Below are 26,247 nucleotides of genomic sequence, written 5' to 3' on the forward strand. Positions count from 1 at the left end.
GAGGGTACTTAAGAAAATGACAAATGATCAGCGTGCTTTGATCAGCAAATATGATTTCACAGGAATTCTTGGCATGCAGTGTTCGAAATTAAACCCAGAGCTATGCAGATTCCTTATGGAGTGCTTTGATCCTGTTTCTTGTCATCTTGATTTCGGAGACAGGGGAAGAATTCCAGTAGATGTTGATTCTGTTGTCAGAGTTATGGCAGTTCCAATGGGAGTACATCCTGTCCCGTACTACTCTGACATTGACGCAACCAGTGCTATCTTTGAGATGCTTGAGATACATGATGGAAATCAGCCAACCGTAGCATCCATTGAGAAGCAGTTGGGTGAAGATTATCCTGCAGATGATGCTTACCTGAGGAAGTTCATCATGTACCTCATCTCATGTGTGTTTGCTCCTACCATGGGGATTCATGTCAGTCCAAAATGTTATCCTCCGCTAATTAACATAGCTGCCATCCCAAGATATAATTGGGCTAGATTCATCATAGACATTTTGATCCAGACTGCAAATGCGAAGGGAAAGAAAAACTGGTTCAAAGCTTGCATGCCTTACCTCATGGTCAGTTATCTATTGTTTCTTACAACTCTATGTATTTCTGCACACATTTTATTTTCTGATTTAGTTCACGAGGCAGCGGCTAATGTATTTTTTCACTGTTTTTTCTATTTGTATTTGTAGGTTCTATATGTCGATGCTTTGGAAACAGATGGAATAGATGTGCCAGATGTTGAACCTCGTATTTCTGTATGGACAAATATGATGATTAAGGCTGCTATTGATCAAGATACTAAGAGTGATGGTTTATTTGGGAAATTACCGGTAACTTATTGATTCAACATCTATTTTTTCTGAACTTTTTTTTTCCTTGACTTGCTCTTGCTACCTTTTCATTCTAATTTTCCTGAAACATGTATCTTTTTTCAGCTAAAGGCTTGCTTCAGGAACAAGCCGTTTCTTTTCTCGGGAGATCAGAATGTGTTGGATATCTTCATCCGACGACATGCACCAGGCAATCCAGATGAAGAGGTAATTTTTCTTTTGTCTACAGCTTCTTGTGTATATTTTTACAATTCTAGAGCATTGATAAATTGCCCCTTCTGCCATTGTACCAACCTAGTCTTACATGTACTTTTTTCATTTTTTCCATGTAACAGCAAATGAGAAACTACAGATCAGAAATCACTAACATGTGCAACAGTTTTGAGGCTGGACTTTCTGAGTTCATTAGATCTGTAGGAAACAATCAAGGCAAGGAAAGTACAAGGACAAATGTTGCACATGAAACAGGGCAGCCAAAAAACAAGCCGAAACGGAGGAGAGCAGCACATTTTCCACAGTCTGTTGATGAGAGAGTAGTCCATGAGAAAGATGAAGAAGAAATTAGTGCAGCGGTCAAACCAGATAAGAATGATGCAGCAGCGGTCAAACCAGATAAGAATGATGCACCAGATCATCTACCTGAGACAAAATCAAAGAAAAGAAAACTTGCACACAAAGGAATGGGTGGAGCCAGAGACAACAAGAAGTCCATCAAGGACACAAGCATGCCCAACAATGAAGTGAAGTTTGACGAGGATGGCGCTAACGAAGATGTTGTAGACAAGTCATTAGAGGAAGAGGATGAACAAGATGTGACTATGGATTCACATATCAGTGATTTGACTGCCAATGCTGAATCTAGCACAGTAAACACAGAAGCAATTCCTGAACCTGTAGTACTACCTCCTTCATCCATAGATGGTGCTGCAGTTACACAGAGTGATGCACCAGGTTTTGTATGCGCCACAGCTGATGTTTTGAAGCATCTACAACTATATGGCTCTGGTTCACAATCTAGTGCAGAAGCAACTCCAGTGGATCAAGCTAATGGAGGAAGCAAGAGTTCAATCAAAGTGCCTGATGGGGCTGCATCAGTACCCACCATGGTTTTAGGAAAATCAAAAAAGAAAGTTACATTTGCAGACAAAGGGAAAATATGTACATGGGAATTCTGCTGATTCATCTCCTACTGCTAGGAGACCAGTTACAAGATCCATGTCCCCACTGAAGTCAAATATTGCTGTAGATTTGGAGATAAAAAATTCTCCCAGCCCTAGAAGAGTCACGAGGTCTTCTACTCCTGAAAATGTGACAAGGCAGAAAGTTGTAGCTTCGAGGGGAAGGCCGTCATCATCTATTGGTGGACATAATGGAGTTAACTCTGTTGATCTTGCATGTAGCATCGACCTGAACAGGAATTTGGTTCTAGATGGTCATGAAACGCCTCAAAATACACCTGCTGCTACAACAGTTGTTACATCTGGCACAGTTCCTTCTGCTGAAACTATTCCAAACCATGGCAATGTGATCTTGCAAGAAGCCACACCAGTGAATGTCAGAAGTAATCCTGCTGCTGGGTCAGCAGAGATGGTCATTAGCATTGACATTAACAGGAAACTTGACCTTGAATTCGGTACTGCAAAAGTTGTAACACAAACTGAACAGCAGAGGAAGTTTAAAGAGCTCAAGGAAGATTGTCCTTCTTTCGATCTTGGCTTCGATCTGAAGGAGGCTGGGAAAAAGGTTGATGAAGGTGCTACAATGGAAGAACCAGTAATCATTTCAAGCAACGATAGTGGTGACTCTCTGGACAAAATATATGCGACCATCGATATGCCCATTACGCCATCGACAGTACAAGTAAAGGAGTTGCAGAAGGTAGTGTTGTCGCCGAGGAACCAAAATAGTGTAACACCAGTACCTCAAGCTAGGAGAGTTGTAAAACTGGGGCCTAAACAGAAATCGCCATATGAGAATTTCTGCAAAAAACCTACTGTCACTAGGTCAGATGCTGAGTTGTACATCAAAGTGTGCTCATATGGTGGCAGAACCAAGCACCTGTTGAACAAAGAAAAAATTATTGACTATGGTACCTTCTTCATCTATCTCCGCGACTTGGCAGATTCAATCAAGCCAGATGGTTGGATAAGCAACTCAACCTTCGAGATAGGTTTACTTAGTATGTCTGAGGAGATGGCCAAGCAGAAAAAATTTCTGATGCCACTAAGGCTTGTTGTAAGTACAATCTTTATATCTTTGCTTGATGTACCTTTCTCATTATATTCTGATCTACTTTCGATTTTCTTCTTCCTTTCCCCATTTTCCTAACAGACTTTCTTCATTCACATCATTTGTGCAGACCAAACTAAGGGAACCATCATGCCACTTAGATAAGGAGGTGCAGAAAGCATTTGAATGCACGCCTACATACCGGCTAGACCACAAAGATATGGTTAGTTTGTAATTTCATTTAATTACTTTTTCCTTTGATGCTTTTTTTACACCCAGTAGCTTTTGTGACACCTATATTTTCTCTTCATCATCCCCTTTTGCAGATATTGTTCTCTGTCCTCCAAAATCTCACTCCTGATCTCAAAATTATGAGTGGACACTATTACTTAATCGTGCTAAATTTGAAGGCTGGGAGGTTCGAAGTAATGGACTCAATGAGGAAGGAGGGAGACAAGTTACTTATGCAAGATGCTAGAAATATCATTGGAAGCATCAAACACTTCTGGCAAGCTAACTATAGCGCCTCAAAGATTGACATCTCCAAATACATGACTGTTCATATACCAACTCCAATGCAGAAGACAACGTTAGTACAAACTCTTGACTTCTGTCATTCCATATACCAGTTCCATTGTCATTTCAATTCTTTTGCATTTTGGGAAAAAGCTTTGATGAACTTTTTGTTTTGCTTGTTCCAAGTTACGATTGCGGCTACTTCGTCTTGAAGTTCATCGAATCTTGGGATGGAAGGAGGTTACTACCATTCTCACCCTACGACATGCCCGCACTAAGGAAGCTTTACCTCAAGAGATGGATGGCTACTGAAAGAAACCTCATCAACTGGGATGAACTGCTCTTTCCAAATTGATACAAAGGTACATTCTGTTTTTTTACAGAATGCTACAATGCTATCTTTTTGTATCTTATCTGTTGTGGCGGACATGAATACAATCTCTAAAAGTTTTGTTTTATCATATTAAGTGAAAAAAGGCTGTATCATTTGAATTTTTCAGAAGCTCTATGTGTTGTGCTACATTTTCTATCTAATATTTACATGCAAAGGTTCTAAATCCTTCTCTTTTTTTCTCAATGGCATGTGTGTTTTATTTTCAACCTAAATACGTTTGTGCAAGTAGTTTTATGCACATGATGTCCTCAACAGCTTTGAAAACTCACATAATATGAAAAACAAGTCGATAGGAACTTAATTTCGGCGTTGGTTAGTTTCTTCAATTAGACACATGAAAGCAACATCAGTATGTTTGGTCCATACTGTTCCAAAATCAACTTAGTTGCAAACACGAACTAAGAACCCGCTTCAGATTTAATTTTTGGACACACAAAATAATAAGTCTGACCATGCAACTTAGAACCATAGGAACTTAATTATTACATCTGCTAGTCTCTTCACCACTTCAGAACAAAACTTCACCAATTTTGTCATCACAAAAATTACAACCAACTGACACAAAAATTTCGAACCAGCAACCAACTTACACAAATATTTGGAACGAGCCAACAGGAACTACAGTTTTAGCTTCATGCACGCAAAGTGTGGTAGCCATTTTATGTTCGCAACATCTACACCATGTCACGGAAAAAGTCTATTTCCTTTTGCTCTGGCCCTGGGGTAAGCTTTGAGGGACATGTAGCTGCAGTGTGATGAATAGAACCACAAACACTGCACTTGAGGCAAATCCATCTTTTCCACCACGATTGTTTCCTGGGGTACTCTCCATCTGTTTAGAATGTATTTCTCTGGAATGTATTCAATTACACCCAATTGTACCATAACTCTCATTATATGGCAGCACAGCAGCCCGTCCCTACTAAACTTGCAGCACTCACAACTGTAAGTTTCTGTCGCAAAGTTAGCGTCAACCCTGTATCTTTTCCGCCCATAACCAAATACTGGAGGCTTAATTGGAACAACATCAAATTTTTCTGCATCAAGCTGTTGTACATTGTAGGATGTCACTTTCCGAATCTCAGCACGGAAACGTAAGTATATGGGTCGTGTATAAACATTCAAAGCTTGCTCTTCCAGAGGGAAATCTCCCCAGACCCTAACAGTTTTATCTTCATCCTTAAACTCAACAGAGTCCTCTGATACATCAATTTTTTCCTGCAACTTCAAGTACTGTTCAAAGAAATTGTGCAGGCTATTGTGCGGGTCAATGTACCTTTTCAAAACAGCATTGAAACCCTCACTGCGAGCAGTAGTCTGTAGGAACGGGAAGAACCGGTCTATAAAGTAGGCAGGGACAAATGTACGTCTGATACGATAAAGGTCACTCAAATGCGTGTTGTCCGCAACATTGTGTTTGGCTATCATATCTGCCCACCTACCTTCAAATTCCTCAACTGACATGCTGTAGTCAATAATTTCATTCAATTCATTCCTTAGATCCTCATGCTTAGACATGAAATTACCAAGTACAGGTTGCGCATTCTGCATAATGTGCCACCTACAGTTCCTGTGACAACAATCAGGAAATGTTTCCAGAATAGCAGTTCGCATGGCTGCATCTTGATCAATTATGATGTTCTGCGGTTGGACGCCACCCATAGCTTCAAGAAACTCCTCAAAAAGCCATACAAAACTCTCAACATTCTCGTTCCGAAGGAAACCGCAGCCTAGTTGTATAGTTTGACCATATCGGTTAATACCAACGAATGGGGCAAAGGGCATGCCATACATATTGGTCATCTAGGTAGTGTCAAATGACAAGCAGTCGCTATAGTTTTTGTATGCAGCTATAGCAGCTCCATCCACCCAGAATATGCGGTCAACCTTGTCTGCATGATCAGTATGTAAGTTGAAGTAGAAATCAGGATCATCCTTCTTAATCCTCGCAAAGTGAGCTAACAGCAGCGACATGTCTTTATGTGAGTGCTCGTTATCTATGTTAGACATTAAGTTGCTCACATCTTTACTGTCGTACGAAACATTGGCCAGACCTCCATATACTTCTGCCATAATCCGCATGATCCTTCCTGCTGAGAGACTGACCTTATGCAATAGTCTTACAAAATCCTTTTCCTCCTTAGGAATTCCTTTATGAGACCTTAAGTACTTCTTCAACGAGAATTTCTTTATTAATTTGTGATTGTGCTCCTCAATGAAGTATGTTACATGCCACTTCTTCCCTTTCCTTCTTACTCTCATACGAGCCTTGCATTCTGTTTTCTTAGTGATGCTCCGGTTCCTTTGCCTAACTGGAGGTACATCTAGTTGATTTATATCCTCATTTTTCCCACTCTTGTTGCAAACAAAAAGCTGCTTGTCCTTCTGTCCATCAATGGTCGAGTTCTTCGATGTACTACACTTGATAGAAAAACCAACTTGATGAGCATATCTGTTGTAGTGCAACTTCGCCTCGTCCCATGATTCAAACATCATGCCTGGGTAAGGTGTCTGGATGTTAGTTTGACTGCATGGTGTTGACTGGACTTCTTCGTCATCATCATCACCACCTTCTGAGTCATCACTCGACAGTGTTTGTCCGATTATGCCTTCGTATCAGCAGATACATTTGTGTTGCTACCGCTTGCATGCTTACTACCATCTGCTTCTTTTCTTACATCACCGCTGCTTGTCATCCTTGCATTACTGCCAGATAAACCACCCTTTTCCAAATTTTCTGAATCACTCAAAGCCTCAATTGCTACTTCATTCAGATCAAGTCCACGACGATCATCCATATATGTAAGGAAGAAACACACTTGTAAAATAAAAAAACAGGGAGGGGCATGTAAACTGCTGAACATAGTGTCAAATTTAATATGTACTTATTCAAGAAATAAAATTTGAATAGCTGAACCTTACAAAACTGCATGCATTCTAACATAATCTTCCTACTTGATGTTCTTACAGGTTATATGCAAGAAGCTAAAGCACAAGTGTTAGAACCAAGGTGAAACATGCTTCTGATGCTGCATCTGAAGCTTGAAGCTGTAAAGATCATGTGGCTGCTGTATATTCTCTACCTAGTACAGAACGTAGTTTGCCTTACTTAGATGCTACTGCGAGAAGGCAGTGCTCCATCATCATGACATTCTATATCACTAGTTCTTACATGCGTAGTAATTTTGTGCATTGTTTTCTTTACAATGTCCTGAAAATTACATGCATGGATCATCATTGCTGATGGACCTGCAGTTGACTGAGCATGATAAAGTACTAATGCATCTGGTGAAAACTTGCATCTGGTGATCCACTCTATTCAGTTTTGCATGAAAGCATGACAAAGCTATTTTTTTACATGCTATTTGGAATTGATTATACTGATCTTACTAGGTAATGTACTGCCATATGATTTTCCAGTGCTAGAATGTAGGAAAACTTGCTCACAGTTTGACATAGTCCTTCAATTGTTCATTTTTCTACAACCTCTGCTTTATATTATACATGCTACTGCAAACATCAGCTATTTCAAGTCAAATCTTGGAACCCTTCTGGTTTGCATGTTACCCAGTAAGAACAAGTACAAAAAGAATTTGGATTTCGAATCTGTAGTGGTTCAATTGTTCATTTTTCTGCAACATGTAGTTTATGTGATACTTTCTACTGCAAACATCAGTTATTAAAAGTAGAAAATATACTGCTGAATGTACGGAAAAACAGTGATTTCAATTCTAGATCTGGAAAAACTACATGTTTGCATGTTACCCAGTAACAACAAGTAGAAAAGCTACTAGTTTTGGATGTTAGTTTTGGAAGAGCTACTGCTTTTGGATGTCAGATTCGGATGTAGAAAAGCTACTAGTTTTGGATGTTAGTTTTGGAAGAACTGGTACCTGCAGAAAAGCTACTAGTTTTGGATGTTAGTTTTGGAAGAACTGGTACCTGCAGAAAAGCTACTAGTTTTGGATGTTAGTTTTGGAAGAACTGGTACCTGCAGAAAAGCTACTAGTTTTAGATGTTAGTTTTGGAAGAACTGGTACCTGCAGGTAGAAGAGCTTCCAGAGGTAGAAGATGGTGTTAAGCCTGGTGTTGTGCTGTACAGGCTTCTCCCTCCTGATCTACAAATGTATTTTTCTGTTGTTTTTTGTCATGTTTTTGACCTCTGCTGTACAACCATGGAGTTCTTGGCTCCCGGCGGATGGAGGAGGAAGACGATGTAGGGTTGGTTCTGGGACGAAGGAGGATGGGAGTTTATGTCACGTGATCGCTGTTCTTTATTGACCGGTCGTTGATCCGGTCTGTTTTGTCTGTTGCGGTGCATTTAATGCTGGGGACAGGGGAAAGCGAATGGGGGGGCCCACTTTCTATTTTCGGAAAGATTCCGTCCGGACAGGGGGGCACCGTGGTAGCCTATCCGGTGCTAGGGCACCGTTTAGAAACGTCCTTAAAGAAAAGTGCAACTCGGTTCAGTTGCACATTTCTGTCAGAAAAGTGCAATTGCACTTTTTTAACAAAAAAGTGCAACTCAAAGCACATTTTTGTAATTGATTTAGACTTAAGAAAATCTCAGTTGACTGAGACATAGCAAAACCGCATAAAATATGTCTAAGAAAAAATACCACGTGAGATGACAATGGCGAGCAGAATTAACTGTGTAAAAGTTTAAATGGAGTAAGAATTGGCACAAGTTTTGCTAAATGGGGTAATTATTCTCACAAATAACAAAACAAGGGGTAAAAAGTATAATTTACGCTTAAAAAACATATTTTGAAATGTATAAAAATTCTGAAAAGTTACCCGGAGCCGATTTGGTGGCGTCAGTTTGGGCGGCCAGATTCTTGGCGTGCCCGCTGCAGGCTAGCTCACACGAGGCCACGAGTAGCGCAGCGCATCTGTCAGTTCCTTCCTTTATTTAATCAGCGCTAGGTATGGGAGATCCCGTTCCCGTGGATCGCTGTGAACACCTGAGAATAGACATGGCAGATGCAAGTACAGTAGGCTCGATCCGATCCGTCGGTGTCGGGATCGGACGGCTCGGGAGGGATCTAGGAACGTTCCGTGGGTGTGTGTCAGTTGCGCGTTTGTTCCTTGCACGCCACCGCCACACACCGACGCGGGCGGTGCCAGGTCAACTACCACCGGGTCACCGTCGGAGTCTTGGTCGGAGCGCGACGTGCTCAGCCACTAGCTAGCTCCGGGCATCGTCCCGGTGGAACAAGAGCCCGAGCACCGCCGTCCCGTATCCTTCTTCCTCCCCCTCAACGCGCCTGCGGCACAAAGTCACCACGGCGACGGTGGGGTGGGGTGGCCTTGATCTCGATCCCCACCACGGCCACGGCATCACCTCCGCGATCAGCGCTTGGGCGTGACACGTCGCCCGTACCCACCACCCAAGGGCCAACCTCAACCTCAACCTCACGCGCAGCCGCCGTGCCGTGCCCGTGCCCGTGCGGCGTGCGTGCCGACTACTCGCCCGCTTCCAAACACAAATCCCCCAACTCGCCACTGACTCACTCTCGCCTCGCCCTCCGCCCCTCCCCGCGCCGACGCCGACGGATCCCGATCTGCGCTGCCCTATCTCTCTTGCTTTGGCTGCGGGGGCGATGGAAGAAGAACCACGCGAGGGCTGGCCGCGTGCGGACGCCGGCGCGGCCGCGGCCGGAGAGGACGAGGACCACTTCGACCGGCTGCCGGACGCCGTGCTCCTCGACGTCTTCAACCGCATCGGCGACGTCAAGGCGCTGGGCCGCTGCGCGCTCGTCTCGCGCCGCTTCCACGCGCTCGTCCCGCTCGTCGACTCCGTCCTCGTCCGCGTCGACTGCGTCATACCCGACGACCCGCCGCCCTCCTCCGCCTCCTCCTCCCCGCCGCCAGCCCCCGCGCGGGGGCGGGGCGCGCTGGCCCACATCGCGCGCTTCCTGCTCGGCGGCATCGTCCGGCCCATCCAGGCGCTCGGCCAGATCCTCTCCCCGACCCTGGCGCTCGTCTCGCGCCGCTCCCTCGCCCCGCCTCCCACCGCCCCCGCTCCTCCCCCCGCCGGGGACATATCCCACCACTCCCCCGCCGAAGTCCTCCGCTCCTTCAAGGACCTCCGCCGCCTCCGCATCGAGCTGCCCGCCGGCGAGCTCGGCGTCGACGACGGCGTGCTCCTCCGCTGGAAGGCCGACTTCGGCTCCACCCTCCGCAGCTGCGTCATCCTCGGCGCCTCCTCCGTCTCCCCCAACCCACCACAACCAACCTCCTCCCCCACCGCCACGGACAGAGAGCCCGAAGAGCTGTCTAACATCCCCGAATCCCTGCACACGAACGGGGGCCTCAAGCTCCGCGTCGTCTGGACGATCAGCTCGCTCATCGCCGCCTCGGCGCGGCACTACCTGCTGCAGCCCATCATCACGGACCACGGCACGCTCGACAGCCTCAACCTCACGGACGCCGACGGCCAGGGCGTGCTCACCATGGACAGGGCGCAGCTGCAGGAGCTGCGCGCGCGGCCCCTCTCGGTGTCCGGGACCTCGCACCGCACGCTCATGCCCTCGCTCATCATGCGCCTCTGGTACGCCCCGCACATCGAGCTTCCCGGGGGAGTGCTGCTCAAGGGTGCCACGCTGGTGGCCATTAGACCTAGTGACGACGTGCTCAAGGAGGGGGGAGGCGCTGAGGCCGCTGGTCCGGCCGGTGCGCCCTGGATCTCGGATGCCTTTGAGGAGCCATATCGGACCGCCGCCAAGGCGCTTTTCAAGCGCAGGACATACAGCCTTGAGATGAACTCCTTCTGACCTTCACCCAGTTTGACCTTCTAGCAGGTAATTTATCGCTTTGTATGATTCTTGCACACAATAACTGTCAAAGTATACATAGTACATATATGGTGATATCCAATAGCAATGCAGTATGTGGAAGCAATTAACAGTTTTCTAATCTGGATAACTATTTTATTTATTTATTGCCAAATTCATTTTCAAACTGATAGTCAAGCCTAGATTTGCGTATGTTTTTAATCATTATATTTAATTTCAGAACTTGTTTTGATGGGCGGCATGGGCCCCAGTTCTTAAGGCTTTGCACTGAGTTAGTGAATCTAACATCAGACAGTTTCGCATCATTCATGATGCTCTTAGTAATACTAATATCCAAGGCTTCAAATAGCTAGCTATTGTTATCTATCTCACGACCCAGATTACGGAGGGCCTGGTCATTAGAGGTCTGGGGTGAGGGGGTTCAGTTTTGGGCGCCGTGATGCCCTAGTGATAGATCGGCTCTGGAGGAAAACCTGCCAACCCTGGAATCGGTTCAGCTGGAGGTAGGGTGAAGTGGTCGGAAGAGCACCACACGTCGTGCGGTGTCCGGTGCGCCCTCGGCGGCCCATGAAAATCCAGATGACCGATTACCGTCCAAGCCCGGCAGTACTCATAACCGCATCAGGTCTCCAAGGTGAACAGTCTCTGGCCAATGGAACAATGTAGGCTCCCCTTTTCTCTGTTTATTTCTTTGATACCTATTACACGAGTACTGCCTGCCTTTGTATAAGAGCCAGCCAATTAGAGATAGAAATGTAAACCAACTAGGACTCCTGATTCTGACAACGGCCATTACTTGGAAATAAATAAAGCTAACTAATCCTAAGATAGGAAGGTTTAGATACGGCTGTATTGCTTGCCATGCATGACACACTATAGCTCTCGTATAGCTTTTCTAGAGTCTGAAAGCTAAGCTATGGCACCTTGTACCACTGTTCTAGCTAAAACCGCCATAGTACCAAATAGCAGCGCTATTTGCCTTAGTGCGAAAGCAGTTATAGCTGGTGCGTGTATTTTGGTGGCGGGCTGTGCGAGGCATTGTGCCGGACTACTCAACCCTCACCCAGAGGCATGTCAGAGATAATAGCACCTGCTCGGTATGCAAGTCTGATTCAGAAACTCTCCTACACGCACTAGCTGAATGCCCTCATGCTTGCTTGTTCAGGACAGCGGCGAGGGACGTTCTGAATATCAAATTACCAAAGCTGCACCCGGAGACTTGGGCTGCAGATGTTTTGTGTGAGTCATGGTGGTCGCAAGAGGAGCGAGCCAAAGTGATCACAATTATGTGGTCCATCTGGTCATCCAGAAACAAATGGACACACGGTGAAAAGGGCTTTGATCCAAGCGTGGCAATCAAGGTAGTGCAGGATACTCTGCTGGAGCTGGAGTTACCACCTAAGAATGATGGCCAAAGGACCGTGAGGCCTGAGTGTACCTGGCATGGGCCAAGTACAAATGTGATAAAACTGAATATCGATGGTGCAATAAATGCTCATGAAAATATTGCTGGTTCTGGGGGTGTCGCAAGGGATGCAACAGGTGGTTTCAGGGGTGCATGGTGTAAAGCTTACTCAGGCATCGTTGATCCACTTGCATCAGAGGCACTGGCGTTTTGTGATGCTGTACTGTTTGCTCGGGCTCATAATTTCAGTCAAGTCATGGTTGAAACTGACTGCTCGGAGCTAGTTCGCCATTGGGAAGAAAGGATAAGGAACCGTCCTGTGATTTCTTCAATTCTTCATGAAGTTAGTGAGTTAAGTTTAGATTTCCAAGTGTTTTCCTTTTCTTTTGCTCGTCGCTCCGCAAATAACTCTGCACATGAATGTGCACGGTATGCCTGCCTGCACAATCTGTCAGAGGAATGGACGGAGGCGAGCCCAGTTTTCCTTCGAAACAGCCTTAGAGCTGATTGTAATGGTTCTATGACGACTTAATAAATGTCATGGTGTTCTTAAAAAAAGGTAACTAGAAATTAGCAAAAACAACAGTTCATTTTCAACTGTAGCTATAAACTAAGAGCATAATGACTATGCATATAAGCATATGAGCAAATCTATTGAAAAAAAATCAGAAAGTCCAAAATCTTGATGTAATGGATGGTTCTCTTATTGGTTGCAATGCTACTTTGATTAATTCAGACTTTCCAGAATTGATAAATTGGTGCAATGGAAATGTATCAGTAAATCTATATTACTATGGTTTCTTAAAATATTATTGTGGGATTTTACATTTATATCTTACATCATATTTAATGCTAAAATGCTATTGCAAATTGCTTCTGCAATATCTACCGTAGCTTTTGCTCGGACCTTGCAGCGAAGCCACAATTTATAACCTTGCTAATATCCTATATGCCCTAAGTGTTACACAGAACGAAACCAAGGTTTCAGTTCTTCACGATTCAGAATCTTATAAGAGACCTAGACCCCAATTCTACAAGATTAATAAAGACTATTTGGCCAAACCATAACTATTGCGAAACATAGATTGCTTTATGGTGAACAAAACTTTGAATTTTGTTGGCGATCAGCCTTATGGCTATGGCTTATAGCTCAAGATTTTCTATGTATCTAGGTTATATTAGTAAACAGAAAGTATTTACTTATTTAGGTTAGTCACTTCTACTGTCATGCTGTTGGCTTTTCTAGACTAGCACTGAGCTGGCACATTGTGTTCCCCTTTTGGCTTAGTATGGGCTCTTTTCAAAGTTCAGAATTGCTCAAGTGCTCTCCACTCCAGCTATTTTTATGTGACTTTTTTAGTTCCTTCCTGTTCCAACCAGCATATCTTTTCTTTCTTACTTGTAAAGATAGGAGCTGGTGGTGCGTTCACTCCTCTCCTTCTCTCTTTTTAACTCACTTGTGGGGCCACACACAACCTTGTAAAAGCCACGAATAAACAAAACGCTCCCTTACTTGCATGTGGGACCTGAGTACCTGACACAAACAAACAAATGCACTTTGACTTACATGTGGGACCAACACTCATGTAAAATGGATGAATAAACAAACAGAAAATGAGGCTCGAACTGAAAATCCATGCTCTTAGCAATTTTTTTTGTACTTGCAAAGATTGTAGTTGTTGCTGAGTGCACTCCTCTCCCTCTCCCTTCACTATTACTTACTTGTGGCACCATCAACCCCTACAAAAGTGATAAATGAATGAATGCACCCTTACTCATATGTGGGACCTGACACAAATAAACAAATGCACTTTTACTTTAATGTGGGACCAATTCTCTTGTAAAATGGATGAATAAACAAATAAAAAATGAGGCTCCAACTAAAAAACCATGCCCTTGGTTATAGTTTCTTTGCCCAGCCAGTTTTGTATAGCAGAAATGAGTGAATGATACTACCTAGTCTAACACGATAAAAGACCTGATCGCCATCCTCCTAGTCTCTCCTTCCTAATACACGGCATGTTCTAATTGTATGGGTCAGAAATAATGCGCTCAGTCTCGTTATCTTGTCAAAGACTACGGGGACTATTTGCCACTTGTTAACCTGATGAAGCGCACCAGAGATTTCTAGGTATCTATTTTATTTGCACTGCAATTATGGTTTGCTGCAGTTAATAATATGGCTTTATGTGTCACAGACTCTACTTTTCCACGTTTTTCCTCATGTATTGCTAACTTTTTGTTAGCCACATTTTGTGGCAAGCCGCATTTTGACCAAGCTTAGTGGTGGCATATGTGTTACCAGTTTAGAAACCTACAATAAGTGTCTCCCTGTTTGACTGTGTCCGTAATGACTATTGACTCGAATGGAGAACAGTTGACAAATTTATGTTTGATTCAGCACGCAGAATTGTTTTTCCTAGTAATCAAAATGGAGAAAGCTTTTGTTTGATTGATGCCAGACTCTGAAGAGAATATAATTCTCTAGATGTTTTTAATAAGATTTACAGTTTAAACTCAAAGGATGCATTTTGGTCATTGAATGCTTCATGGATGGAAGAAAGCATTTCAAACAATGTTGCATTTTCTTACCACTTCTTGTGCACTAAAAGATGAAGATTTGACTTCTTGAGATGTGATCAACAATGCTTTTCTCCAATCAAATTTCTTGTATGTAACTCTTTGTTTATGTGATATGTTATTTTGTTACTTCGAGGCCAAGTCTTAATTATTTCCTGAACCATACCATTGTACATTTTCAATTTTTTACACTGTTTTCCATTACATTTTGTGTTTATGTCTATTTATCAGATTATAAAATGTCTACGATATAACATTTGGTACAGGCAAAACGAAACCTATTGTGCTGTCGTGCAACTTTTCGGAATTTATGGTTGATCTGTTGAAATGTTTCTCTGAACTCATTTTCACCTTTATCTACAGGATGACAGGATGCGCCTCACACATATGCGAAGTATACACACCATGTATAGCGAAGTGGAATGGAATGTTATATCTACAGCAGAAGCACCTTGAAGTGAAACCATGATATGTTCCATACGTGAGGTTGTGGTTCTTCTCTATGGCTCACCCATCCATATTATATTTCAGGGAATCATTTTTTCATGTTTCTGCCCCTGTTATTCTGCTAGCTCTATATACTGAACTGTAGGCTAAACATTTTATCATTTCTAGACACGTTTGGGCTATGCTGTCGTACGTGTTTTGAATGGTTGGGCCTTTATGTGTCTCGGACTTTAGACTGGTTACATTTTTGAATTATAGACTAAACATGCTCTCATTTCCTGGAACTTCTGAGCTACGTGGTTGCATCTGACTTGAACGGTTGAACCTTATGTGTATACCAATCATGCCTACCTGATAAGGCGTTGAAGCCAGCTGCGACGGCGGAAGAGGTCTGTCGTTCAAATGGCTGGCAAATCGAGCAGTGGTGGAGGGGTGGAAGGCGCGAGAGGTAAGGTACTAACCCTAGCGCTGTTGCAGCTGTGCGAGGTAGGGGAGCCAGGGACGGGGAGGAGAAACGCGTGAGGAGGAGAGAGCGCTAGATCGTGACTTTTTTAACGTGCTAGATCTCGATTTTTGATAGTACAATATTTATATATTTTCCCCTCATGCTGGCCCACGGACACCGTCCAAGTTCAGGACGCAATGACGACAAACACTGTTCATTTCAGAGTGGAAGAGGTTTGAGAATTCACGGATTGCAACCTGGATTTACATGTTTTAAGTAATGCTTCGACACAATCAACACGGAGGTGTGCTCCGACGTCCTCCCCTCAGCTCCGCTGTCCTGAAAGGTTGGAGCTGCTCTAGTTTTTTTTGTACGAATACAACGAGTTAGTTCCGCGGTACAGGAAAACACTGGACGGCTGTTTATTGACGTCCCACTGCACCCGATAAATGACTGAAGACGTCCCACTGCACCCGATAAATGACTGAAACATTACGCACGTCTCACCTCTCTCCTCCCTCCTTTCCCAGGCACATTTCCTAAGGCCTAAACGCTTTTCCAGTTTGAATTCACCGCATCGTGATTCACGTCGGCCGCCACCGAATTGAGGCTGCCATCGAATGAATCAACACACCTTTCGATGGAGTTGAGTTTGTCCAATCTGTTCTCACCGCCGCGCAAATCGAGTTGTACCTTGTTGCCGTTGCTTGGAGCTTACCGCTGCCACCAGGAGCTTGCTAACCGGTGGAAGGTACGTCGGTTTCTTTGCCGGCGGCCTCGATTCAGTGGCGACCAACGTTGAATTACGTTGCGGTGAAGTTAAATTGGAGAAGAGTCTGGACATTGAGCTTGCCGCTGCCACCAGGAGCTTGCTAACCGGTGGGATGTAACGTTTCTGTCACTTATTTAGTGGCAATGGTACGTAAACTACAGCGGCACTACATTTTTTTATTCCGCGGAACCAACTCCGCCTATTCATACTAAAAGTTAGAGCAGCTCCAACTTTTTAGAACCGAGCTAAGAGCATCTCTAACAGTAACCAAAAACTTCGGAACCGAAAAATCCAGATTCAGTCCTCCAAAAACGTGGGGAGGATGATTTTGCAGCTGGCGCAGAACAGAACCCGTAAACACGAACTAAAAAACGCAATTCAAATGTCGCAGTAAAATTCGTCGATGATCATGTATATAGATGGTAGTTTGATGCTCCGATTGAGCATCAAAAGTTACATAATCATTGCTGAAAACCTAAAATTAGCTAGTTTCGCATGGCGCTGACGGTTGTGGCGGAGCTCGAGCATCGAGACAGAGGATGGCGTCAACGCGGCATACGGTGAAGAGCTCTGCTACTCTGAGTCAAGCTCGATTGACGCGGCGACGCGCGCCTCCCGACGCGTCGTCTCGTACTCCCGCACTTGGTGGATGGTGTCGGCCTCCTCCCAGCGAAAGCGAGCGCGGGCCTCCGCCGCAGAGATCGCCTCCATCTGCGCGACGACGGCATCCTCCTCGTCGGAGTCGTGCACGTAGTCTTCCGTGCGGGGAGGAGCTCCTCCTCGACGAGCGGTGAGCGGGTTGAACCCCCGAACGAGGAGTCTTCTCCGCCGTTGCTTCCATACTTGGCGAGCTTCTCTAGGAGCGTGAGCCCCCAGTTCGTCCACCGGCGAGCGCTGCGCTTGCGCGCGCCCTCCGATCGCTTGAACTTCCGGCGTTCCTCCTCCGTGCGGAACACAGGGGGCTGCGGCGGCGAGTCCCCACCGCCTAATCCCGCGCCGCCCCGTGTAGAGCCATCACGCGAGGCCATGGCATCACAGAGCAGGGGCGAAGCAAAACTTCTGCGCGCTCGATTGCTCGCCGAAGAGGAGGCTGGTGGCGGCGGAGCGAGTGGTAGCGGCGGAGGGTAGTATAGCTTGGAAACCGAACTCCCCTCCATGGCCCGTTTTAATACGGGGCGGCCGTCGAGTTTCTCGAGCCCCCGAACTCTGTTTACGGCCAGGTCGCGAATCGGATCATGTTCCGGGCCTATTTCAGTCTGAATCCGTAAACTGGCCGGAATTATTTTTTGGTTCCGGCCTCTTTTTAGTAACTAGCAGAGATGCTCTAAAGCGGAGGACACCGAAGCAATCGTCATCAACACCATTGCAGCGGTGCAAGCACCAAATGTAGCCGCGTGCCGGTCGGCGGTAGTAGAGACGCAGCAGTCCATCAACGTGCTTGACGATGAGGAGTTTCATGATTTCAGCGCCAAGAAAATCGTCAGGTCATCGACCTCACCGCTGAGTAGTGCGCGAGTAGTGACTAGCTAGCGAGTAACAGTAGCGTGGCCTCATGGGCGGCAATCCCGCGCGCCCCAGCGTCACCCCCGACTTCCTGCGCAACCTGCTCGTACCGGACGCGCCGCCGCACCGGGAAGCTGGAGCGGTTAAGCTCGGCGTTGCTGGACGTCCGCCACCTCTCTTCATCCTGGGCAGGACGCGCTGGCTGGCTGATAGAGCCCTCACCACTTGGCGCGCTTCCCAGCATCGAACAGCATGCACCGTCTCATTGTCCTGGGGAGTCCTCCGAAAGCTCCATCTTGCCACATCAATCCTTGTCATGCACTTAAAAATAATTAAACGAATAGTATTGCCAACGTCACGTTTTCAACAAAAGATAGTGAAGAATATTAGCCTATCTTTTCCTTTTCTTTCTCTTTAGGAAATGAGGTTGAAACTCTCGATCTCTCGGTCAAAATAATGCGTACAGCCCTCTCTTTGATAAAGTTGATGCGAGGCAAAGGCCATAATCATCAACAAGATCTAAAACATCTCTTCTAGCAAGTTGTAATGTTTGGAGAAAATCATGCTAAAAATACCATAATTGTAATTTTGTTGTTGTTTTCGTTATTAGCTTCTCTTAATCTACAGCCTAATATTGGCAATTTTACGTGCAATACCCAGTTCCTTGTCATAGGCGACCATAGCGTGGCCATCCAAACATCCTACATCGAAACAATGCTAACTTTCCGCCAACAACTCTCATTGAGATTAAAGTGGAAAGCTATCCATTATTAATTACTGAAAAACTTCCGTAATGAAATTATAGAACCTTTAGAATTTTGAATTTTAGAGGAAATTTGTAGAATTCCTGACAATTTTAAGGGTGTTTTTGATAAAATTTACAAATCCTAATAACATACAAAGATTGGAAAACCCTTTTAAACAAAACAAAAAATGTCTCGCAATTTTTCTTATCCAAACTTCCAAAAAAACCACAAAGTAGTTTTAGAAATCCCCACAAAAGACCACAAAATATCACCTAGATTGATAGGATGCTACTCCAAGCAATGCAACGCACTCCGACTCTGGCCTCACAATGTTCAGTGTCATCCGCTCTGACCTCGCACCCCGCTAGAGTGCTCGCCTTGCGGCTACGCCACAATGGCCGGATTGGGGCTTGGTGTTGGGTGCCACCCCTCCCACAAGCAGTGTCCTTGGTACTCAGCGATGGTCGTCATTATCCATAGAACATAGGGACGGGAGGGCGAGGCAGTCGAATCACTCCAACGGACATGGATGGCAGTCCAAGCAAAGGACCAAAAAATATCACCGGCCTAGATTGATAGGATGCCACTCCAAGCAATGCAACGCACTACGACTCTGGCCAGGCAATGCTGGTCAGTCTCACCAGCTCTGACCTTGCACCCCGCCAGGCGGACCGGGGCTTGGTGTTGGCCTGTTGGGTGCTCCTCACCCCCTCCTCCACAAGCAGTGTCCTTGGTACTCAACGATGGTCGTCACCGTCCCACGAAACATAGGGAACGGGGAGGGTGAGGCAATCGAATCGGATATACAGGGAGTCGTAGCAATGTAGGGGAAGGGGAACAAGAGCTCAAGGAATCGTGAGAAGGTTGCGCATGCGGAAGGGAAGAATAAAAAGGAAAGCCACCATATAGCAAGTTGTGCAAGGAAACCGTGTACACTACAGGAAACAAACATGTTTGCGGAGTGTCAATAACATTCGGTGCACCTTGCATGCTTCACACGCAATCATCAAAGGCTTGCCAAGTGCTACACTCGGCAACTAGCAATCATGGACCGTTTTCTCGATAAATATAAATTGGCCATGTTTTTTTTAGGAACTCGAAGAACATGCATGCATTTTTCGAGTGTCAAGGATGTGTCACTCGGTGAATTGTGGCTCCTCGCACAAAAGAAACATATGTATGGAAGTGATTTGCATCCTTAGGGAGACTTCTTTTTGGGAAATAATCCAGTTTGTGAAGGAATTGCAATTTTTTATATTATCAATTGACTTTTCTTCTTTATCCTAAGATTATATTATATAACCATATTAGAATAGAGGCATATGATCACTCATAAAGAGGGCAAGTTGTTAATAGAGGGCGGTAAAGGGGCGGGATGAGAAGATATAAGGAACGACGGGGTAAGAAATGAACGACTAGCAAGAGAGAGAAACAAATGGCACCAAAGAGAGGTAAGAGAAAGGGGAGGAGATGGAGAGAGAGAGACATAGAGGGAAATGTGCGCCATGGAAGATAAAGGGCAAGAGAGGGCTCGAGAAAATTAGAATAAAAGAGAGGACAATAAATAAACTAAAAAGGCGAAAATAACCATCCTAACTCTCCTCTCTCTTGTCTCTCCGCCCCTTTGCTCTTTTCAGAGTCCACCCAAGATATCCAGGATGTTCCGATGTGATACGCGTACAACACGCGTCCGTTGGGAACCCCAAGAGGAAGGTGTGATGCGTACAGCGGCAAGTTTTTCCTCAGTAAGAAACCAAGGTTTATTGAACCAGTAGGAGCCAAGAAGCACGTTGAAGGTTGATGGCGGCGGAGTGTAGTGCGACGCAACACCAGGGATTCCGGCGCCAACGTGGAACCTGCACAACACAACCAAAGTACTTTGTCCCAACGTAACAGTGAGGTTGTCAATCTCACCGGCTTGCTGTAAAAAAAGATTAGATGTATAGTGTGGATGATGATTGTTTGCAGAAAACAGTAGAACGAGTATTGCAGTTGATTGTATTCGATTAAAAGAATGGACCGGGGTCCACAGTTCACTAGAGGTGTCTCTCCGATAAGAATAAGCATGTTGGATGAACAAATTACAGTTGGGCAATTGACAAATAAAGAGGGCATGACCATGCACATACATGTTATGATGAGTATTGTGAGATTTAATTGGGCATTACGACAAAGTACATAGACCGCTATCCAGCATGCATCTATGCCTAAAAAGTCCACCTTCAGGTTATCATCCGAACCCCTTCCAGTATTAAGTTGTAAACAACAGACAATTGCATTAAGTATGGTGCGTAATGTAATCAACGAATATATCCTTAGACATAGCATTGATGTTTTATCCCTAGTGGCAACAGCACATCCACAACCTTAGAGGTTTCTGTCACTCCCCCAGATTTAATGGAGACATGAATCCACTATCGAGCATAAATACTCCCTCTTGGAGTTACAAGCAAAAACTTGGCCAGAGCCTCTACTAGTAACGGAGAGCATGCAAGATCATAAACAACACATAGATGATATTGATAATCAACATAACATAGCATTCATTTATTCATCGGATCGCAACAAACACAACATGTAGCATTACAGATAGATGATCTTGATCATGTTAGGCAGTTCACAAGATCCAACAATGATAGCACAATTAGGAGAAGACGACCATCTAGCTACTGCTATGGACCCATAGTCCAGGGGTAGACTACTCACTCATCACTCCGGAGGCGACCATGGCGGTGAAGAGTCCTCCGGGAGATGATTCCCCTCTCCGGCAGGGTGCCGGAGGCGATCTCCTGAATCCCCCGAGATGGGATTGGCGGCGGCGGCGTCTCTGGAAGGTTTTCCGTATCGTGGCTCTCGGTACTGGAGTTATTATCGACGAAGGCTTAAGTAGACGGAAGAGGTAGGTTTAGGGGCGACGCGAGGGGCCCACACCACAGGCCGGCGCGGCCAGGGCCTGGGCCGCACCGCCCTGGTGTGTCGTCGCCTCGTCGCCCCACTTCGTATCTCCCCCGGTGTTCTGGAAGCTTCGTGGAAAAATAAGATCCTGGGCGTTGATTTCGTCCAATTCCGAGAATATTTCCTTACTAGGATTTCTGAAACCAAAAACAGCAGAAAACATCAACTAGCTCTTCGGCATCTCGTTAATAGGTTAGTGCCGGAAAATGCATAAATATGACATAAAGTATGTATAAAACATGTAGGTATCATCAATAAAGTAGCATGGAACATAAGAAATTATCGATACGTTGGAGACGTATCACGATGCCATCCTCTGCAACGCCGCCGGCCCGAGGTAGCTTAGGAAAGGCGTCGATCAAGTTGTACATACTAGGGTCCGTAGATGTAGATCTAGGTCTATGTTTGTGTCCCAACTGTGTGCTAGTCATTGGCTGTATTCTGAACATTGCTTCTGCTGCTGCCCATAATTTTTGAAGGGCGGCCACTCCCACCTTTATTGTTGGCAATGGTGGTTTGTCTTGATTGGCGGCAGACAAATATCTTCAACCCAGGATGCTATGCCAAGAAGGACGCCCTTGCGCTCCATCGCAAGTGGCAGTCTGGCAGAGTTTCCGGTGATGGTGTATCCTTTGGAAAAAATGTGAGGGCGTTTTTCTAATTTCTCATTTTCTTTTGATCCTATTTGGAAGTTGTACCTCCAGCTACCATATAGAACGAAACATTACGGTCTTTGGGACCGATCCCTTGTTAAAAAAAAAAACCCTGAAAATTGATGGTATACATCAATACGGAGAACAAACTACTTTTCTGAATTCACAAGGAAGACACTCAGCTAACATTACCGGCATACATATTTGCCGAGTGTTTTCAACAGCACAATCAGGTAAAGCTTGCACCACTGTCAAGGCTCCATCAGATGCGGCAAGCAGGGACACATGGCATCACTGTATGCCGAGTGTTTTTTTAAGTGTCCAGAAGATATATTGGGTTATTATTTCGTTTGCCGAGTGTGCCAAAAAAACTCAGCAAACAGAGATACCGTGCCGACCGAATTGTTTTTAGACACTACGATTTTTTTTTTCCAAATTTTGGACACTACGACTAGATGATTATCCACGGGTACTTGCGAAACACTCGGCATATTTGAAGTTTAAAGCAAAGTGTGCTATATGCCTACAATGCGCACTCTTGCAAATGTTGTGTCCGCGGTTGCTTGGCAGGTGATCGAGGGCATATGAAGATTTCTGGAAACAGGTCCTGGTTGAGCCTGACTTAACAAGAAATAGGAGATAGGAGGAGGGTCCGCAAGAAAAGGTATTTCGACGACCCATAGTAAATGTGAAGATTTTATTTAAATTTAAACGAACTTCATGAATCACGATACATATTATGAATCTGAAGGGGTAGGAAAATAAACTCTGGCACACGTTGAAGCTAAATCTAATGATTTACCATTTTGGAAAGGTCTCATGAATGTCAAGCATGAATTTTTCAATTGGGGTTTTTTCAAAGTTGGTAATGGGACGAATGTGAGGTTCTGGGAGGACGTTTGGATGGGGGACTTGCCTCTATCTCAGCAATATCGGGTGTTATATAACATTCTTCAACATAAAAATATTATCGTATCGACGGTAATTGCTACTGCGCCTTTGAATATTTCTTTTAGAAGAGGTCTGAATGACTACAAATGGTTGCAATGGATGCATCTCTGCCAGCGGCTGATGACAATTAATTTGTCAACAGAACCTGATACGTTTGTATGGAAACTTACTGATTCGGGTTTATTTTCAGTCAAGTCTATGTATTTTGATTTCATGAATGGACATACTATTTTTCTTCGTACATATCTTTGGAAATTAAAGATCCCTTTAAAATTTAAGATATTTATGTGGTTCCTTAGTAACAAGGTGCTTCTTACTAAGGATAACTTAGCTAAACCGAAGTGGAATGGATGTCAAAAATGTTATTTTTGTGATTCTACGGAAACCGTTAATCATTTGTTCATTGGCTGCTCTTTTGCAAAAATTATATGGCGCATGGTTTATATCTTTACTATTATATTGGAGCTGGGGATGGTGTGCACTTTGATATAAATAAAACATTAAAGAAATCATGACCCTTCAACATCTCTACTTAACATATGATTCACGTCCACCGTGGGATATCTTTGCCTATATTTGAACGTGGGAAATCATGAGTAAAAGGAAAGCTACTGATATATTTCCAATAAATCTTTTCTAAATTTGGAAGGCTATCATCAGCAAATTGATTAATATACCTAAATTTCCTTCTTTTCATAAAAAAGTATCACGTCAATCAAGCCAAGTATTTCCTTGTTTTGCCTAACAAATATCACCTCATTCAAAAAAAAAAATCATGTATTCGGCAACAGATATATCACCTCAATCACAGATGGTTTCCTCATACACTTTTAAAGAGCTACCGTGCATACGAACACACGGAGCAGAGCGTCGCGGCGGCTATAAACCTGTCGCTCCCCACATGCGGTGGCGATGCTGGTGCTGATGCCTCTATGTTGTCACTCCAAATCTACAACTGCGGCATGAACATAGTCCAGCGTGTGTTTGATCTGTTTGACAACAACAGCGATGAAGAGATCACAATGGACAAACTGGCCCATGCGCTCAACTCGCTTGGTCTCATCGCGGGCCACACTGGTCTGACCACCACCATGGGTGTGTCCGTCCACGAGGGCATGGTAGGTCTCCGGTTCGAGGACTCCGCATTCCTCCACCACGCCCTTGACGATGCGCTGGAAGACGTGACCGAGGATGGCAAGGAGGCCGCTGGCGATGGGATGAGGAGGAGATGAGGGGGACATTAATTGTGTTCGACATGGACATATGGCGGTAGGTTCATTTCGACCACCGAGCTGCAAGAGGTGCTCAAGAAACTGGGACTCTCCCATCCCAGGGCAGCAACCATGCCACCGTGTGCAATATGATCTGCAACGTCGACTGTGACAGCGACGACGTCGACTTTGGTGAGTTCAAGTGCATGATGTAGGGAACACCATCTAGGGCGCTTGAAACATATTCATTGTTCGCGTAGGAATCAGTTAATTAATGGGATCCCACGCATACATCCATACACTCCGCAAATTAACTTTCTTCGCAAAAAAAGATAATAGTGTATGATCTTAAAGTGATTTGTATGCACACGCTTGTGTAGGACCAAGATAAGGATGATTAGAAGTATAACGCCCTTGCATGCCAATCGAACCACATGTTAGATGCATCTTGATGTGCATGTGCGCGGCTACAACAAGTTCATGCATATGTATCCTGCTGCTAGCCGGGTGATGTTTTCATGTTTACTTGTCCGAGGAGGATCACGAGAGGCTGCAAAACACCCGCGTCACGACTGGTATGCCAGCACTCGGTATGACGGGTCAGTGGAGGCGTCCGTGCCATCAGCTCGGTACATCAACGGTAGGGGTGTGCGGGGGAAGACGAAACAACCCTATGAAGGTGATTGGCTGACACCAACAGCGAAGGAACGTAGCCCAGGCGAGATGGTTGAGGAGTTGCAATTGCTGGAAGGAGGGATGAAAGAGTGATCATCAATCTGCACTTTAGACATTAGCCCATTAACGAGATGTTATTTTTCGTGGTAACTAGAGAAAAAAGGAATGTGTAATTTTTTTTAAACAAATGCAAATGGGGTGGAAAAGTAGTAGCATGGAGGGGGATGGGAGACGAAGTTTACCACCATGTGGCCGAAATTAGCATCTTATGATGATTGGTAACATCAGTAGCCGAGGGGAAGCAGATGATGCACTCGTAATTGTTTCATCTTGGGCCGTAGCCATGTCCATGTCACCTTCTTTTTGTGCAAATTCTAACGGTAGAGTCAAATTTGTCATTTTTACCCACATAACATGCATAGAAAAATCATACATTAGAACAATGTAGGCATCTAATCAGCTCCCGCTTGATATCTAACCATCCGTGCAATATACAATTAAACACTTTCCAAAATAAACAATTACTCTCTAAAATCAACGTCAAGAGCATTAAGGGCATGTACAACGGGGTGATGTTAGCCTTCCTTAGGCTTGCCATGTCGGATTTTTGTACACTTGAGGATAGAGAAGGAAGAAAGAGAAGTCGGTCTTCTCTTAGCTAAGGGATGATCTCTTATGAAATAAGAGAATACTATTTTCCCTATTGTACGACCTGTCTTCCCTTAGCCACATAATTTCCTTCTAAAAATAATTAATTCTCATTTATTTATAAGGGATGACAATAAAAGATAATGCATTGTACCTCTAATATTTAGTGTCTTCTCTAGATGATGTGGACTGCTAAAGGAAGATGTTTTTTTCTCTACCATTGTGCATGCCCTAACACCATACTGCTAAATAAGGAACTAAACAGAAAGTATTAATCGTGAAATCACTATAATCAAGGGATGACCGGTCATCACGATCAATTAGGAGACAACAATTGGTAATACATAGAAAGAAATCAAGATGACTACCAGCGCATGGACCTGCCACCAATTCAAATAAAAAAACTGAAAAGCACACCGCATTAACGGAATTAAAAAAATGGACTTGCCACCGCTGTCGTTTTGAATTCTATCTTGCTAGCTACGATCGTC

At 44.6% G+C, this 26,247-nt stretch overlaps 4 protein-coding genes and 1 pseudogene across 5 annotated transcripts; 3 read left to right on the forward strand and 2 right to left on the reverse strand.

The window, feature by feature from the left end:
• Positions 1-1,783: 1,783 nt before the first annotated feature.
• Positions 1,784-4,040, forward strand: LOC127338702 (uncharacterized). The gene is made up of 4 exons (XM_051364717.2): positions 1,784-3,064; positions 3,189-3,281; positions 3,385-3,647; positions 3,761-4,040. Exons 1-4 carry the CDS (start codon positions 2,045-2,047, stop codon positions 3,927-3,929), a joined length of 1,545 nt encoding a protein of 514 aa, XP_051220677.1. The 5' UTR covers positions 1,784-2,044; the 3' UTR covers positions 3,930-4,040.
• A 612-nt stretch (positions 4,041-4,652) lies between these two features.
• On the reverse strand, positions 4,653-5,771 carry LOC127340043 (protein FAR1-RELATED SEQUENCE 5-like). Its single transcript, XM_051365824.1, has one exon. It carries the CDS (start codon positions 5,769-5,771, stop codon positions 4,653-4,655), a length of 1,119 nt encoding a protein of 372 aa, XP_051221784.1.
• LOC127340042 (protein FAR1-RELATED SEQUENCE 5-like) lies at positions 5,772-6,464 on the reverse strand. The gene has a single exon (XM_051365823.2). It carries the CDS (start codon positions 6,462-6,464, stop codon positions 5,772-5,774), a length of 693 nt encoding a protein of 230 aa, XP_051221783.2.
• Positions 6,465-9,203: 2,739 nt separating this feature from the next.
• On the forward strand, positions 9,204-15,481 carry LOC127344529 (F-box protein At5g46170). Of its 2 annotated transcripts, XR_007878050.2 has the most exons (3): positions 9,204-10,771; positions 11,931-14,301; positions 15,114-15,481. XR_007878050.2 is itself a non-coding variant. In XM_051370828.2 (2 exons), exon 1 carries the CDS (start codon positions 9,572-9,574, stop codon positions 10,742-10,744), a length of 1,173 nt encoding a protein of 390 aa, XP_051226788.1. In that variant the 5' UTR covers positions 9,204-9,571; the 3' UTR covers positions 10,745-10,771; positions 15,114-15,481. The 2 variants fall into 2 exon arrangements, 1 of the variants encoding a protein (XP_051226788.1); XM_051370828.2 differs by lacking the exon at positions 11,931-14,301.
• Positions 15,482-17,966: 2,485 nt separating this feature from the next.
• On the forward strand, positions 17,967-24,648 carry LOC127340041 (probable calcium-binding protein CML24; annotated as a pseudogene).
• The last annotated feature ends 1,599 nt before the right edge of the window (positions 24,649-26,247 follow it).

Source organism: Lolium perenne, chromosome 3 (genome assembly GCF_019359855.2).
Source record: "Lolium perenne isolate Kyuss_39 chromosome 3, Kyuss_2.0, whole genome shotgun sequence".
NCBI classification, from domain to species: Eukaryota; Viridiplantae; Streptophyta; class Magnoliopsida; order Poales; family Poaceae; genus Lolium; species Lolium perenne.

Excerpts from the sequence above, each read along its gene's own strand:
- LOC127340043 (XM_051365824.1), bottom strand. The coding sequence starts at position 5,771 with ATGACCAATATGTATGGCATGCCCTTTGCCCCATTCGTTGGTATTAAC.
- LOC127338702 (XM_051364717.2), top strand. The coding sequence starts at position 2,045 with ATGTCCCCACTGAAGTCAAATATTGCTGTAGATTTGGAGATAAAAAAT. Across the intron at positions 3,282-3,384 it reads GGCTAGACCACAAAGATATG|ATATTGTTCTCTGTCCTCCA; the intron begins GTTAGTTTGTAA and ends CCCCTTTTGCAG. Across the intron at positions 3,648-3,760 it reads ACTCCAATGCAGAAGACAAC|TTACGATTGCGGCTACTTCG; the intron begins GTTAGTACAAAC and ends GCTTGTTCCAAG.
- LOC127344529 (XM_051370828.2), top strand. The coding sequence starts at position 9,572 with ATGGAAGAAGAACCACGCGAGGGCTGGCCGCGTGCGGACGCCGGCGCG.
- LOC127340042 (XM_051365823.2), bottom strand. The coding sequence starts at position 6,464 with ATGATGTTTGAATCATGGGACGAGGCGAAGTTGCACTACAACAGATAT.